The sequence below is a fragment of the Gastrolobium bilobum genome, unplaced genomic scaffold, assembly GCF_033153095.1.
Source record: "Gastrolobium bilobum isolate Gb01-03AN ecotype WA unplaced genomic scaffold, APGP_CSIRO_Gbil_v1 utg13327, whole genome shotgun sequence".
Lineage (NCBI taxonomy): Eukaryota > Viridiplantae > Streptophyta > Magnoliopsida > Fabales > Fabaceae > Gastrolobium > Gastrolobium bilobum.
In genome coordinates, this window is record NW_026898149.1 from 5,390 (window position 1) to 20,113 (window position 14,724).

At 33.1% G+C, this 14,724-nt stretch overlaps 3 protein-coding genes across 3 annotated transcripts; 2 read left to right on the top strand and 1 right to left on the bottom strand.

The window, feature by feature from the left end:
* Positions 1–947: 947 nt before the first annotated feature.
* Positions 948–4,620, top strand: LOC133313261 (cytochrome P450 705A12-like). The gene is made up of 3 exons (XM_061514610.1): positions 948–1,537; positions 2,599–2,926; positions 3,961–4,620. Exons 1-3 carry the CDS (start codon positions 948–950, stop codon positions 4,618–4,620), a joined length of 1,578 nt encoding a protein of 525 aa, XP_061370594.1.
* Positions 4,621–7,257: 2,637 nt separating this feature from the next.
* On the top strand, positions 7,258–7,962 carry LOC133313262 (pathogenesis-related thaumatin-like protein 3.5; the record flags this gene model as incomplete). The annotated part of the gene is made up of 1 exon (XM_061514611.1): positions 7,258–7,962. A coding segment is annotated over one exon (705 nt), but the record flags the coding sequence as incomplete, so codon positions are not given.
* A 1,142-nt stretch (positions 7,963–9,104) lies between these two features.
* Positions 9,105–10,615, bottom strand: LOC133313259 (ras-related protein RABA4c-like). The gene is made up of 3 exons (XM_061514608.1): positions 10,277–10,615; positions 9,299–9,792; positions 9,105–9,205 (listed from the first exon to the last, which is right to left on the bottom strand). Exons 1-2 carry the CDS (start codon positions 10,501–10,503, stop codon positions 9,333–9,335), a joined length of 687 nt encoding a protein of 228 aa, XP_061370592.1. The 5' UTR covers positions 10,504–10,615; the 3' UTR covers positions 9,105–9,205; positions 9,299–9,332.
* Between the last annotated feature and the right edge of the window lie 4,109 nt (positions 10,616–14,724).

A 14,724-nucleotide genomic window follows, 5' to 3' on the forward strand; every position in this document is an offset into this window, starting at 1 on the left:
GTAATAGAAATATATATATATATATTTTTTGAAAAATTAGTTTTTGGCTAAAAAAACCTATCCAAATATAATATTGTTTTATACTCATTAATTTAATTTTGATTCAACGACCACAAAAAATTATTAATATAATTTTTCTCAAAAAATATATATACATATATTTGTTGGATCCAGCTTTTACGACTAGATTAAAAGTTAATGGGTCTTTATTTTGTCATGTTATATGAAATTTTTTTTTATCATGCAATAGTAAAAGATAAAAAAATAAAATAAAAATAAAATCAGATGAGATACTTTGTTCAATAATTTTATTTTGTCATATATTAGCAAAATCAAATTATTTTTCCTATAACATAACTCTTATTTACCTCAAAATTAATAGTGTGTAATTCTTTTTATTTACCCGTAACCGCTCAAGCGTTATCATTAATTTGACCGGGTCTTGCAAAGGCAAAATATTAACATCTCCAATAATTCCCCCAGCACTTATCTTTGGCGAAGTGTTATCTCGGACAATTAAACCCATAATCTCAGCGCTAAAATCACATGTTGCATTAAACACTCACCACTACATCAAAAATTAGCACCGGATAATCTAATATGAAAATTCATAAGATTATGTTACGTAAAAAATTGTAATTATATAAAGGTGTATCAATGATAATGAAAGAGGAGAGAGAAAAAAATATTAAAATATATAGTTACGAAATCATAACCGTTGATTTATCTTTGTATGATTGTGATCTTCTCACATGACCATATCATGTTTTTTTTTTTCATTCTTAAAAAAATAAAAAAAAATAAAAAGTGACACAATTCAATTATCGAACTGTGCGAGAGAAATTTATCACATCTAAATAGTTTTTCTCATATCTAAAATGCTGTTTTAGACATAAATTATACCGGTGAGACAAAAGCACAATGTCCGTAGTTCTTCCAAATGCACAATGATTGACTTTGAGACACTATTGCTCTTCCTCGTACCAGTCCTACTAACATATATTTTCTTCTTCACCGTCAAACACACCACCACCACTACCACCACCGTTCTCCGCCTTCCACCAAGTCCACCATCCATCCCACTGATCGGCCACCTCCACCTCCTCACTCCATCCTTACACAAATCCTTCCAAACCCTCTCCTCTAAACACGGCCCTCTCCTCCACCTCAACCTCGGACCCTCCCGCCGACTCCTCCTCGTCTCCTCCGCCGCCACCGCCGCCGACATATTCAAGACCCACGACCTCGCCTTCTCTTCACGACCCGCATTTGCTTTCGCCGAGAAACTCCCTTATGGCAACTCCGGCTTCATCACCGCCCCCTACGGCCCCTACTGGCGCTTCATGAAGAAACTTTTCGTCACCGAACTTATGAGCTCGCGCCAAATGGAGCGCTCCAAAACCATCAGAGCCCAAGAAATAGAGCTTTTACTCAAAAGGGTGTTCGAGAATGCTCGCTCTAATGCTGCACTTGACTTGGGCTCTGAGTTCATGAAGTTCACCAACAACGTTACTTGTAGAATGGCCATGAGCACCAGGTGTGTGTAATCTGAAATCAGTAATGGAATTTTTTTTTTTTTTTTTTTTTACAAATTTTGTAGAGAAATTATCACATACTTATAAGAGAGAGAATTTTCAAGAAACAAAATCATGTAAAAAACTCGAAAAAAAAAATCTATTCTTTCTCATCAATCATGATATTAAATTTTTTTTGGTTGAGATATCCAAATGGATTAATCTAATTTATCCGATTTATTCAGGGTGTGTTATGAGATTAAGATTTTAAATCCTTCTCAAATATGATCATGGGAGGATCGAATTAATGTTATCACTCCCACGTGCTCAATTGCCGTAATTTTAAATTGTAAGAATGTAGGTAGAGTTTTGTGCCCAGGAGAGCTATTTCGGTAATCGAGAGAACGGTGGAGAAATTCCAAAACAAAAGTTATAGTTACATTTGGAATTCAATTAATAAAATTATGAAAAATTGCATATAAATGTGGCTACAATTTAGGTTGTGCAAGTACTTCTTAAACTATTATTGTGACCACGATCATAATTTACAACCATAATTGGTTGTGTTTAGTTAGTAAGGATGTGTGCTTAGTAATGGTTTGGTTCTGAAAAAATGAATTGGTTTTAAAAATTGGTTTGGTTTCTGAACTTGTTTGGAGAAAATGGTTTGATTTTTAAAGTCAGTTTGAAAAAATGTGAAACGGTTTGGTTTGGTTTGGTTTGATTTTTAACGCGAATCAAATTGAATTGGTAAAGTGATTTAATTCTTAAATCGAGCTGATATTAAAAGAAATAATTCGGTTCCTAAACTGATTTTGAAGAGAATGATTTGTTTCTTGAACCAATTAATGAAACGTGATTCTTTTGATTTGATTAATTTTTCCACACTAGTTAGTTGATGATTCATTTATGATCATTAGATAGTTGATTATTAGTGTGTTATGTATTAGTATATGTTGTATTATTGTAAACAACTTTTTTCATTATGTAATTTTAAATTTCACGTTACAAAAAAAAAAAAAAAAAAAATCCCTTTCTTTCTATAGGCTTTCTCTGACTCTCTTTTACCGTGTGTTGTAACAAGGTGTTCGGAGAAATTCGAGGATGCAGAGAGGATTAGGAAGTTAGTAAAGGAGTCATTTGAGCTTGCTGCGAAGCTGTGCTTTGGGGATGTGTTGGGCCCTTTCAAGGAGTTGAGTTTTTGGGTTTATGGGAAAAAGGCTACGGATTTAAGCATGAGGTATGATGAGTTGTTGGAAAAGTTGCTGAAGGAGCATGAAGAGAGAAGATTAGTAGGTGGAAATGGTGGTGATGAGATTGAGAGGGATTTGATGGATATTCTGTTGGATGTTTATCATGGTGCTTGTGCAGAGTACAAGATCACAAGGACCCATATCAAAGCCTTCTTTTTGGTAATTTTCATTTATCATAATTTATCTTTTTATTTCAACCCCACTTCTTTTAATGTATTGCTACCCATTTACATTTGCCAAATAGTGCTGAAAAGTAGGACTGCATTTTATTAGTAAGATAATTTTCGTTATTTCTGAATCTAGTGTGGATTTGTTACACCCAGATAACAAATTAATATCGAAGGATGGTTTCTTCCCGTTTCTTTTTTGGTAAGTTTATGAAAAGTTATATTAAAAATTTATGATTTAGTTCTGTTTTAAAAGGTGTAGGAAACAGAGTATCAATGACTTTTCCAGTAATTTCTAAAATAAGAATTTTTAGAGCTATATTTGAAGAACTAACTATCTCACTCTTTTTTATTTAATTTTTTCTTTCTCGTTTGAAGTAAATAAGGTATAAAAAATTAGTCTGAGGAATGGCTGGATATACTTTTTTTTTTTTTTTTAATTCTAACTTTAATTGTGTGTTCTCTAAAAAGATTACTTGCTTCACAATTTTACCACGAACTAAAAACATTAAACTTGTCATCCATTAACATTTGACAAAAAGATTAGTTGATAATTAACAGGAACATTAGCACTACTTTAGTTAATCATTGCTGATAGTCTCAACATAAATCGGGGAGGTTTATTATACTTCATTTTAAGTTACACTTTGGTGATTAATAAATTAAACTGATAATTGCAAGCAGGATCAACAGTTAAAATTGAGTGTAAAACTTATTATTCTTATACTAATATTAATTGATAGTTGGTGCTACATCATATTTTTTCTTTCCAGTATATTACTTGCTTCGAAACTAACAAAAAAAATAAAAATAATGATAATAAATAAACTTGGGGAGTTCTGCTAATTATACTTATTTTTTTTCTATTCTTCAACTAGTGCCTTTTGGGTCAATTGATAGCAAAACTCTTTGAACTTATCATGGTTAACATTTGACAAGAACATTAGCATTGATTTAGATTGTAACAGTTAATTGTTATTAAGATTACCATGGCCTTTATCAAGCTAATATTTACTCTTGTGGCAGGATCTCTTCATTGGAGGCACAGACACCTCAGCAGAAGCAATGCAATGGACAATGGCTGAACTCCTTAACCATCCTGAAGCATTCAAGAAGGTAAGAAATGAGATAGAGTTAGTCACTGGGAATGTTAGGCTAGTTGAAGAATCAGATATCCCAAACCTGCCATATTTGCAAGCAGTTGTGAAGGAAACATTGAGACTTTACCCACCAGCGCCAGTAGCAACAAGAGAATGCCGCCAAGACTGCAAAATTAATGGCTATGATGTACCAGCAAAAACAGCAGTAGCAATCAATTTATATGCTATAATGAGGGACAAAGATTCTTGGGATGATCCAAATGAATTCCACCCTGAAAGGTTCTTGGTCTCATTGAAGGAACAGGAGGATGATGATCCAAGTGATCATCAGAATGATGCTACTAAGAGAATGAACTTCAATTTTGTTCCATTTGGAGCAGGAAGAAGAGGGTGCCCAGGGACAACACTGGCATTCAACATGATTAACACTGTAGTTGCTGCTATGGTTCAGTGCTTTGATTGGAAAATTGGTGAAGATGGAAAAGGAGAAAAGGTTGATATGCAATCTGGATCTGGCATGTCTTTGAGCATGGTTCATCCACTTATTTGTCTTCCTGTAGTACATTTTAACCCATTTCATGAATAATTCAAGGTGAAATGTTTATCCTTTTATATGTCATTTTAAGTGAAACACTAGTGTTTGACTTAATATTTAAATTAAATTTTTTTCTATTAATAACCTCTTACATATGTTGCATCAACACTGGCATGGGATACGAGACATGATAGGACATGTTAATTTTAAAAAATGTCATATTTTGATATGTTAAGACACGTTTTGATATTAAATAATATTTTTAATATATATAATATAATTTATATTTAATACATATAACCGTCCATAATAAGTCATATAACCAATTAAATATTCAAATTTCATAACATAAATATAAAGCAAAAGTAATTATTCATACCTTGTTAATTTTTTATGTCAAATTCTATAACAGAAAAAAATTGACTTATAAATTGATTTTTTATTTTTAGTTAATAAAATAAAATTTAGACTTAAAAACAACAAAGAGTGTCGAAGTATTGACCACGTGTCCGAAAAAGTTGACTGCATATCGAAAACACGTGTTGGAATGTGTTGGAGCGTTGACCGCGTGTCCCAAAATATTTACAGCATATTGGAACGTGTCAGTGTCCTTTAAAAAGACGTGTCGGTGCATTCTAGCCTCTTACTTTCCTCCCTCATGATCATCAATTGTGTGACAAATTTCATTCATCATAAAATAGCTATTTTATTTAAAATAATACAATTTTGTGTCCTTTAAAGGATAAATAATTTTCCCATAATTTTAATATAATGATATAATGAAGACTCACCTCTGAAAAACTTTCTATTATGCAGCTATTAGTGAAGTTTGTTGAAGACAACAACGTTGCTTACTCTCTTTAACCAACAACTTAGGGGATTATTAGCTAATTTAATAAAACACTGGTAATTAAAGTTTGTGACAGTTAGTTTGGCTTTAATTTATGAGGTTGTGCACCATTCATTTAGAATAAATTCTTCCTCAACACTTGATATGGAATCTTGATTATAAGTGTAACAAATTTCACTGAGAGTGCAGTACTGCAGTGCAATAACAAATAACACAGAACCCTATTGAGCACTGTTAAATACTGAACAAGTCTACAAAGATTGAAGAATCTTAACAGAGTGGAGGTCTACTATATTCATAACCTCATCAAACGTGGGCACCCTCTCCTTCCTCCTCCAAAAAAATCATAACCTGATCTAACCTTCATGAATTGATTTAAAAATTAATTGAATAATAATTGTTTACGACAAAATAATTAAAGTTTAAAATATAAGTAGTTATACTAAGCAATTATCTCTTCACAAAATTGTGTTAGAGCGTGAAGGTATCATCCTATTAAATATTGGTAATTTTAAATAAATTTGGTTGTATAAAGATAATTCTAAAATGTATGATATGAAAGAGGCTGCTCGAAATAACGGTACAAATATGACACTTGTCACTTGTGTCACTTAATTGATTAAGTTCATTACTGGCAATCTAAAAGAACGATACCCAAATTTTATCATACCTACCTTATAATAAAATAAATATAAAATACTCATAATAATTAACAGAACTTTTTTTTTTTATATATAAATTATTCGATATTCGGTCGCCAACGAGTGCTGGTTAATTTGAATTTCAGACTATTGATTAAGCTGAAATAACCAAATAATTTTTCATCAATTCATCCACATGTCTAGTACTTATCAGAAATTCTTGTAGCGTATGCATGATTGATGTTGATGAAAATTTGAATAATATAAAATAAGTTAAAGTTTCGACAATTTTTTTTTTTATGTAAAAAGAAAAGTAAAGGTTCCTTGGGAGGCCACGGAATATAAACCCATACGCAACAACATTGTGCCTAATATGGCAGCTAAGATCAATAATTCATTCACCATTTTATTCCGGTACGTAACACACAATTAGAACTTAAAAATGACCAGTATTGCCTCTTTCTAACCAGAAGATTTTAGCAAACAGAAAAATCAATGCTATTATTCAAGCCAAAAGGCCAAAAACTATGGTATATTGGGATGCATGTGTTCGAGTGTTAACAAGTTAGGTGAACTTGAATATACTTTTTGTCCTAGTTTCAAGTTAGAGGACTTAGTCTTCCTTTCTTTGATTTTATTTAAGAAAATTCCGGACAGTTTAACACTTGAAGAAAAAATAAAAACCACTGGTAATCAATCTGTTGATTCTTTCAATAATAAAGGTTACAGTTGTCATGATATCAAGCAAACTTCACTATGTTTCCCATTTTATACAGAATATGCTAGTTGAACCTCCTAATTTCCCTTGCTTGTAAGTATCATCATGCAAGTTAAACTGTGAGAAAATATAAATTTCATAAATCAGAAACCACAAAAGGACATCTCTTATGGCATTGAAACAACTTTCCCTTCTTATCATGCTCTTCTCCTTAGGTAATGGCAACTACACATTCTCTTTCTCTAACACACAACATTTAGTGTTTGATTTTTAAAACTGTTTTTACATATATTATAATTTTATAACAATATAAGAGGACGAATTTGGAGCAGTGATAAAACTATTCCTTTGTAACTGAAAATCATGGGTTTAAATCCGAGAAACAATCTCTTTGTAAATATATAAGGGTAAAGTTGCTTACAAGAATCGCTCTCACCCCTACCATCACTAGTCGGGGTTTGATGAGTGGTTTATAATTTTATGACAATGTACCTCATTTGGGTTTCTCTTTTATTTCAGGAGTCGATGCAACAGTCTTTACTTTGCAAAATAGATGTAGGAACACAGTATGGCCTGGGATCCTATCAGCAGCAGGAAAACCACAACTCATTGAAGGTGGAGTTCAGCTAGAACCTGGCCTGGCCATGAAAATCACTGCACCAAAAGGGTGGTCTGGCCGCTTCTGGGGGCGGCATGGATGCACCTTTGATAGCTCCGGTAGCGGAACATGCATCACTGGAGACTGTGGAGGAAAACTTAGATGTGCTGGAGATGGAGGTGTACCACCAGCTTCACTAGCAGAGTTTACACTAGACAGCCCTGAGGGGGATTTTTATGATGTTAGCCTTGTTGATGGTTACAACATGCCAGTGTCAATCTTCCCTTCTGGAGGATCTGGGGAGTGTAAGGAAGTTATATGCCGTTTAGATTTGAAGAGAAACTGCCCAAGTGGATTGGAGTTGAGATATAAAAATGACATTGTTGGTTGTAAGAGTGCATGTATGGCATTCAACAAGCCAGAATATTGTTGTACTGGAGAGTTCAATAGCCCCAACAAATGCAAGCCAACGAGTTATTCAAAGGTGTTCAAGGCTTCTTGTCCTCAGGCTTATAGCTATGCCTATGATGATGCAACCAGCACTTTCACTTGCCAAGGAGCAGATTACTTAATTAGGTTTTGTTAGGATAGGTGTGAATAGACTATATTTGGGGTGTGTATGTTTTCGTTTTCGTGTTCTTTTTTTGGGGTAAATTGATTTGATCTGTTATTGCAAGTTTAGGTTGCACTTGAAGCGTAGACTTTCCACCGAGATGTCATATCATATATACAAGAGAAGAGTTTATTATGAGAAATATACATTCTAGCCATTGAATATTGAATAAATGGTTATGATTAAAATTATGAATGATATATCTATCAATGTAAACCCGGTCACAGATGATCAGTAAAAATGGAAGCTAGGATATCCATCATTGTCGAGAGCAACGAAATCCATTAACGAATAAGGATCCGAGGACCATTTTTACATTCAGATTTAAGGTGAAAAGATCGTGACCTATTACCTATAAAGAGGTAAGAAACTTGGTATAGTCGAAGACGCCACAAACGATAATGGAAATCCTTTGATAAGTCGAAGGGTAAACGCCACGGAAGAATTCTGATAAATTCAATAGTTCTTCAATGAACCAAATAGAAAACTATCAAAATCATGAATATAATGCTTCCTTGAATTCTTTTTCTTCAGCCCTCATAATTTGACCAAATGATATTTGGATTGCATCCTTTCATGCCATTCCCAGATTCACATCACATCAGACGAAAACAAATTTATGAACATTACTTCAAGAGAAATGAAAACCCCAATCATCTACTGCAGAGGGACATAAACATTTCTCAAACACGTAGATCCTAAATGAAACTTAAAAATCACATCAATGAGTCAACTATTCAGATCAATCTAGCATAATGACAAAAAACGTAAGAGGTCTAGTGCATGGAAAAGGAGGATAACAACTTTAGCAAGGAAACTGCTTCAGGATGAATATAATAATTGAAAATTTTTCACACATGATCAAACTCAATACAATAACAGCAGGGGGATAGTCATTCATTTCAAATCCCACAGTTTCTTTTTTCTGGTGACAAAATCCCATACTGTTAATTGTAAAATGAATTATTTAACTGGCTTTAAGAGCATGTTTAGGCAACGAGGATTTCCTATTATGTATAATTAAGAGAATAATGTCCTGTTCCATTCTCGGGAAGCTGCTTTGAGTAGTAGTTATGGCAAAGGATTCAGTTCCATATACATTGATTAAATTCCACAAATTCTTCATATCAGTCTTGAGTTGGTGTCTGATTTCATATCAATGTCAATCAAAGTAACAAGAAACTTTAAAGGCGAAAATTTGCCCAGCAACAATCGCCTGAAAAGTAAAGTACAGTCAAAAGAAAAAGAAAAAGAAAAGTATATATAAAACCCACAATAGCAAGGGGAAGGGAAGGAAAATAGCCCTTACCTAAGATAAAGGTGGCTCTAGGAGAAAAGAAATTCTAAAAAATACTGCAACAATTGAATCTCCTTTTAGCTTTTAGGCATTCAGGTTCTTGCAATGGGACCTTAATTTTTGTTCCTTCAAGTTCAAGGTTTACTTTATCCCAATTTGATTCAGGTCCATCAGCAATCATGTGCTTCTTACTCACTGTTCTATATACTTGTGAGAGGAGACCAAGGAATGCTGATTCTACATTGTTGGAGTCAAGTGCTGATGTCTCCATGAAGAAGAGATGCTCCTGCTTGGCGAAGTCTTTGGCTTCTTCAATAGGCACTGCTCGGCTAGAACTCAGGTCAGATTTGTTGCCAACAAGCATCACAATTATATTTTTATCTGCATGCATCCGTAGCTCATCCAGCCACTTTTCAACATGTTCAAAGGATTGACGCTTGGTTATGTCATATGCTAGTAATGCACCAGTTGCACCTCTATAATATGCAGTTGTAATTGCCTGGTACCTGTGATGAATGCCAACATTATCACAGGAAAATGAAATTGACATCCATATAAAAGTAACTAATAAAACACAGAATAATGGCAATTGGCAAACAAGTTAAAATTCATCAATAAAGTGACAACTGACAAGCAAGAAGCATCAACTTTTGAACATTTTGATGATTATCATGTACTTGGGGGATCATAATTCACTATTGGCATCTTTTTGTTTGATATATTTAAAAAGCTATGCCGGTTTTTGTTTCTTAAAAGATCAGATCTTAAATTTTAGTTAAAGGACCACATTTCACTACTAGCATCTTTTGGTTTGATTATATTTAAAAACTACGCTGGGTTTTGCATCTTAAATTCTCAGATCTTAGCTGTATTGTTAACTATTATGCATAGAAAATGATAATTTCAGCTGTTGTGACGAAAAAAGCACATCCAATGAAAAGTAATTCACATTAAAGAAAAAAAAAAAGTGGGTTGGAGAAAATTTTGGACCTTTCTTGACCAGCAGTGTCCCAAATCTGTGCCTTGACTAGTTTGTGATCCATGACAACCGTCTTGGTCAGAAATTCAACCCCAATTGTGGCTTTGGATTTCATGTGGAATTCATTTTTGACAAACCGATTCAAAAGCTGAGACTTTCCAACCCCAGAGTCCCCAATCATAACAATCTTGAACATGTAGTCAATACCCTCATCCAAATCACCCTGTGTCTGAGCCATTCTCCCTCTGTGGTTTCCAACAACCCTTTTGAGAACTCAACTCAACAAAGCAAACCCCACCTTGGATCCTCACTGTTTTCTGCATAAAAATGTGGTCTTTCTCTTTTTCAGTTTCTTTGTGCACACTCTTTGTGTGGTGGCATTTAATAGGAGAGGAAAAAAGGGGTGTTTGGATAGTCATTTTGGTAAGGAGGGAAATAGAAACGCTAAAATGGTATGTCAATATGTTTCTTTCATGTATTGATCACCCTTCCCTCTTTATATCAGAATGGTTGCCATTGAAAGCGTTCATTTTTGGAAGCAAAGAAAACAAATTTACCAACAGGAAAGAGTGGGACATTGATTCTATTATAACCAATGTTATTAAACTGAGCCGATTAAACTGAGCCGATTATTGACAAGGTCTGGATATTGGATCTAGGGGTGATAATAAGCTCAAGATTTATATTCATGCAAAAATATTTTATTTAAAAGCCCTCAAGGCTTCCATAGCCAAGCTCGGCCTTGAAGCCTCGGAGGCGGGTCAATATACATTAAATTTATTTATTTTTTATATTTTTATATTAATCATTTCAACATCATTTTCTCAGTTTTCTGTCTTTGCTCTATCTCTTCTCCCCGATTTAAGTCATCGTCCCATCAACAAGTAAATGAAACCATGTTCATCATCTATTTTTATAAGCCATGCGGATTCCACGGCTTATAATGATGCTTATGGCGGCAACCGTGGAAGAAAATTTAATGGTGGGGTTCAAATCTAGTGTAAAAAATCTAGAATGTGGAAGAAAATTAAGGAAAAGTAACATAAAATAAAGTAAAGGTACTGCTGTTATTTTGATTTTTTAATATTAATATATTTTTTTATTATAAAAGAAATAACTATTATTTTCTTACAAAAAAATACATATTAGTGCATGATTAATGGGCTAAATACTGCTGCAAATTGGAATGTAAGGTTTTTATTTTTAATAAATAAACAGGCCATAGGCTTGAGACAAACTTTTATTTTTTGTAGACGAACCAGGCCACAAGCTAATATTATATTCGTAACAGGTAACAGGCTAAGGCCAGTCTGACACGTTTAAATACAAGCTTGGCCCGTTATGATCAAAGCTCGGCTCGGCTCGGCCCGTTAACACCCCTAATTGGATCATTGGTTCCAACAGCGGACCTAAATTTTTTTTTTGATGTATACACACTTAGAATAAAAGAATAAAAGAAAAAAAATTTAAAGAAAATTTTAAATATATTAAAATACATAAGAATATATATATAAAAAAAACTTTAACTTAATATAAAAAAGTAATCAAGAGTCAACTAAACTAAACTGTTACAGTAGAACATTTTGGGTCCTCAACAATTACGGGCCTCAATTTAATCTCTTAGGAAAAAAAAGTCTACTTGTGATCCCTCAAAATTCAAAAATAGATCCAGATAATTAAAATCACAATCCTCTAAAATTCAAAAAGATCCACATTAATCCCTCAAAAGGACTAACATAGGTCTATTTTGGAATTTAAAGGGATCACGAGACGATTTTTTTAAGAGATTAAATTGGATCCTGTAATTTTTGTGGATGACCCAAAATATATATATACTTTTTTTCTCCAAAAAATTTGTGTGTGCAGTGTGCACTTACACACACTAAAACATATACAGGTCCGCTACTGACTGGTTCAATCAATGGGTCACTGATTCAACGCATTATTTGGTAATTATATGCAATTTTATAATTTATATTAAAAAATTATAAACATACTCAAATATCTAAAAAAATATAAAAATTTCAAATGTTTTAATATAAAAAATAATAAATCACATATTATTATCCAATAAAGGATCAAACAAAAATATAATGATCGTGATACGGGGCTTCAGGCTCAATAAACGACATCTCTAACTATATTAGAGATAATATTAGTGTTGTAGGTACATAACTTATGTAAGTCAATAAGTAAAAAAATATTCAAATATGTCCATTATGATTTTTTTTTAAAACAAAAATTTTGAAACATTTTTTTTTTGGGACCAGGCTGCCGGCTGGGTCACTGGTTTTCATGAAATCTGGCCGGGTCGCACCGGTTCTCATCCATGACCAGTCCATTACTTCAACCAGACCAATTATACAACTAATTTATCGATTCCTGAGTTAATCCGAACGAGTCGATCCATTTTATTAAAACGGAAAAAGAAATATTAGCTTACTCACCTACTACCACCCATCCATCAAAGTGTTTTCATTTTCTCAAACATATAATTTTTCTTTTGTAAAGTCACAATAAATAAATAAATAAATAAATAAAAAAAAAAAAAAGGGAACAGAATATATAAAATTCAAATTTTGATTTCTTTATTCATGTCTTGTGACTTCAACTAGAGACCCGCGGGGGTCATAATTTTAACTCTGGATCAAATGAATTTTAACTACTTGAGACTAGGAGGTAACAATTCAAGTTGATATGACGTCAACACACGCGAATATAATCAACACGAATACTACATGAATTTGAAATTGGGTTAAAACTTTTAACATGACGAACTTATTTTGTGGGTTGAGTCTACGATACGACACGAATAATCCGCAAACTCATAGTGTATCATTTATTATGTGAGTTGATCAACCACAAATTATGTCACTTATTATGCAGGTCGACCCGACATGATAAGGCACAAATAACATGTTTACGACATGACACAACACAACATGAAAAACCTATAAGAAAATTAATGTGAGTCAATTTTAGGTTAACAAGTTGACACGCGACACGATACGAATTCTTTCAAGTCCAATTTTGCCAACCTGCCACGAAGTTGAAAACGGATCGACCCAAACACGAAATTTTCGTATCGTGTTTAAAATTGCCACCCTATGAGAAATATTAATTGCTTGAATCTAAACTGGGTGAGTTGGTAGTTTCTATCCCTTAACCAATGACGAGTCAACTTATCCCAATTTTAACAAGTTGAAGACAGGATAGGACATATTGACCCGTTTTGCCATCTCATATAATAAAAGTTATATCATTATTATAATATATAACGTACTATGTTATGGGATTTGGATTCTTTCCATTTTGCTGATAGACAACAAAGAGAAAAAAAAAAGTAAGTTTTATTTGGCTTAACAACAGTAACTATCATATGCGTTCAACTACTAACAAACAGTAATAAGGAACTGGAATTCCAAATTTCATGAATTTTCCCTTTAAAATTCACATCCCTGCTTATTTACATGTTATAGCATATTTCTTGTAGAAAATTAACAACTGAAGCACTATTATGAAATTTTCCAATTCCAAATTTCAAATCCAATCAATCCTCTCCCCGGGCATTGAAACCAGATTCATAAATATAAAATTATCAATATTCACTTCAGGTTATCCCAAACCTTGAAGCTCTTAACTAGCAAGATTTCATACACTTGATTTCCCAATCAAAGGTTTATAAAGCAAGAATTGCAAGAACCACTCTCATGGCTTCTTGAAACAAAAGATTGCTAATCAAAATGCAAGAATTATGTATAACAAGTATTCAATTACAATAGTACTCTTCAATTATTTAGAATTCCAGTTAAAAATTTAAGAATTCATCTTAACAGTAAATCCAACTAAAATTCTGAAATTGAAATAACTTGAATAAAAACCAACTTCAAAAGTAAAGAGTATTAGGATACAAACCATGAGCTTCAAAATGTAAAGGTTCAGAAATGAAAAATGCTTGTAAAAGGGTGTTGAAATCTCAAAAATACACAAGAGAATCCTATCTTCTTGAATCCTTCAAAAATGTTTTCTTTCCTTGTGCTAGCATCTCAAGAGCTAAGAAACTAAGAACTGAAAAACTGATGATTGTAAAAACTAGAAACTAAAACCTTACTACTCAAAACAAAAATTCCTATTTAACCCAAAAAGCCAAGAGCACTGTTGTCCATCTGGTCAGACTACATCCTAGGTCCACATTTCACCTCCTATCAGCCTTTTTTTTGCACACGTGGCTCTATTGCTGCAATAACATAGCAAAACATGAGTAAGATTCACAAAAGATTTATCCAATCTGCCAATTGCTTGTTTGGGCCCATTCTTTATAATTGGGGCCCATTTACCTGCATTTGAATACACTTTTAACCCAATAGCATAGAAAGTACAATGCTAATTCATGTAAAAATAACAACTAACAAAATACCCCAAACTTAAAATCTCTACTTGTCCTCAGGTAGACATCCAA

Coding starts and splice junctions, on each gene's coding strand:
- LOC133313261 (XM_061514610.1), top strand. CDS start 948: ATGATTGACTTTGAGACACTATTGCTCTTCCTCGTACCAGTCCTACTA. Junction 1,538..2,598: donor AGAATGGCCATGAGCACCAG/GTGTGTGTAATC, acceptor TGTTGTAACAAG/GTGTTCGGAGAAATTCGAGG. Junction 2,927..3,960: donor ATATCAAAGCCTTCTTTTTG/GTAATTTTCATT, acceptor CTCTTGTGGCAG/GATCTCTTCATTGGAGGCAC.
- LOC133313259 (XM_061514608.1), bottom strand. CDS start 10,503: ATGGCTCAGACACAGGGTGATTTGGATGAGGGTATTGACTACATGTTC. Junction 9,793..10,276: donor GACACTGCTGGTCAAGAAAG/GTCCAAAATTTT, acceptor CATTCATCACAG/GTACCAGGCAATTACAACTG.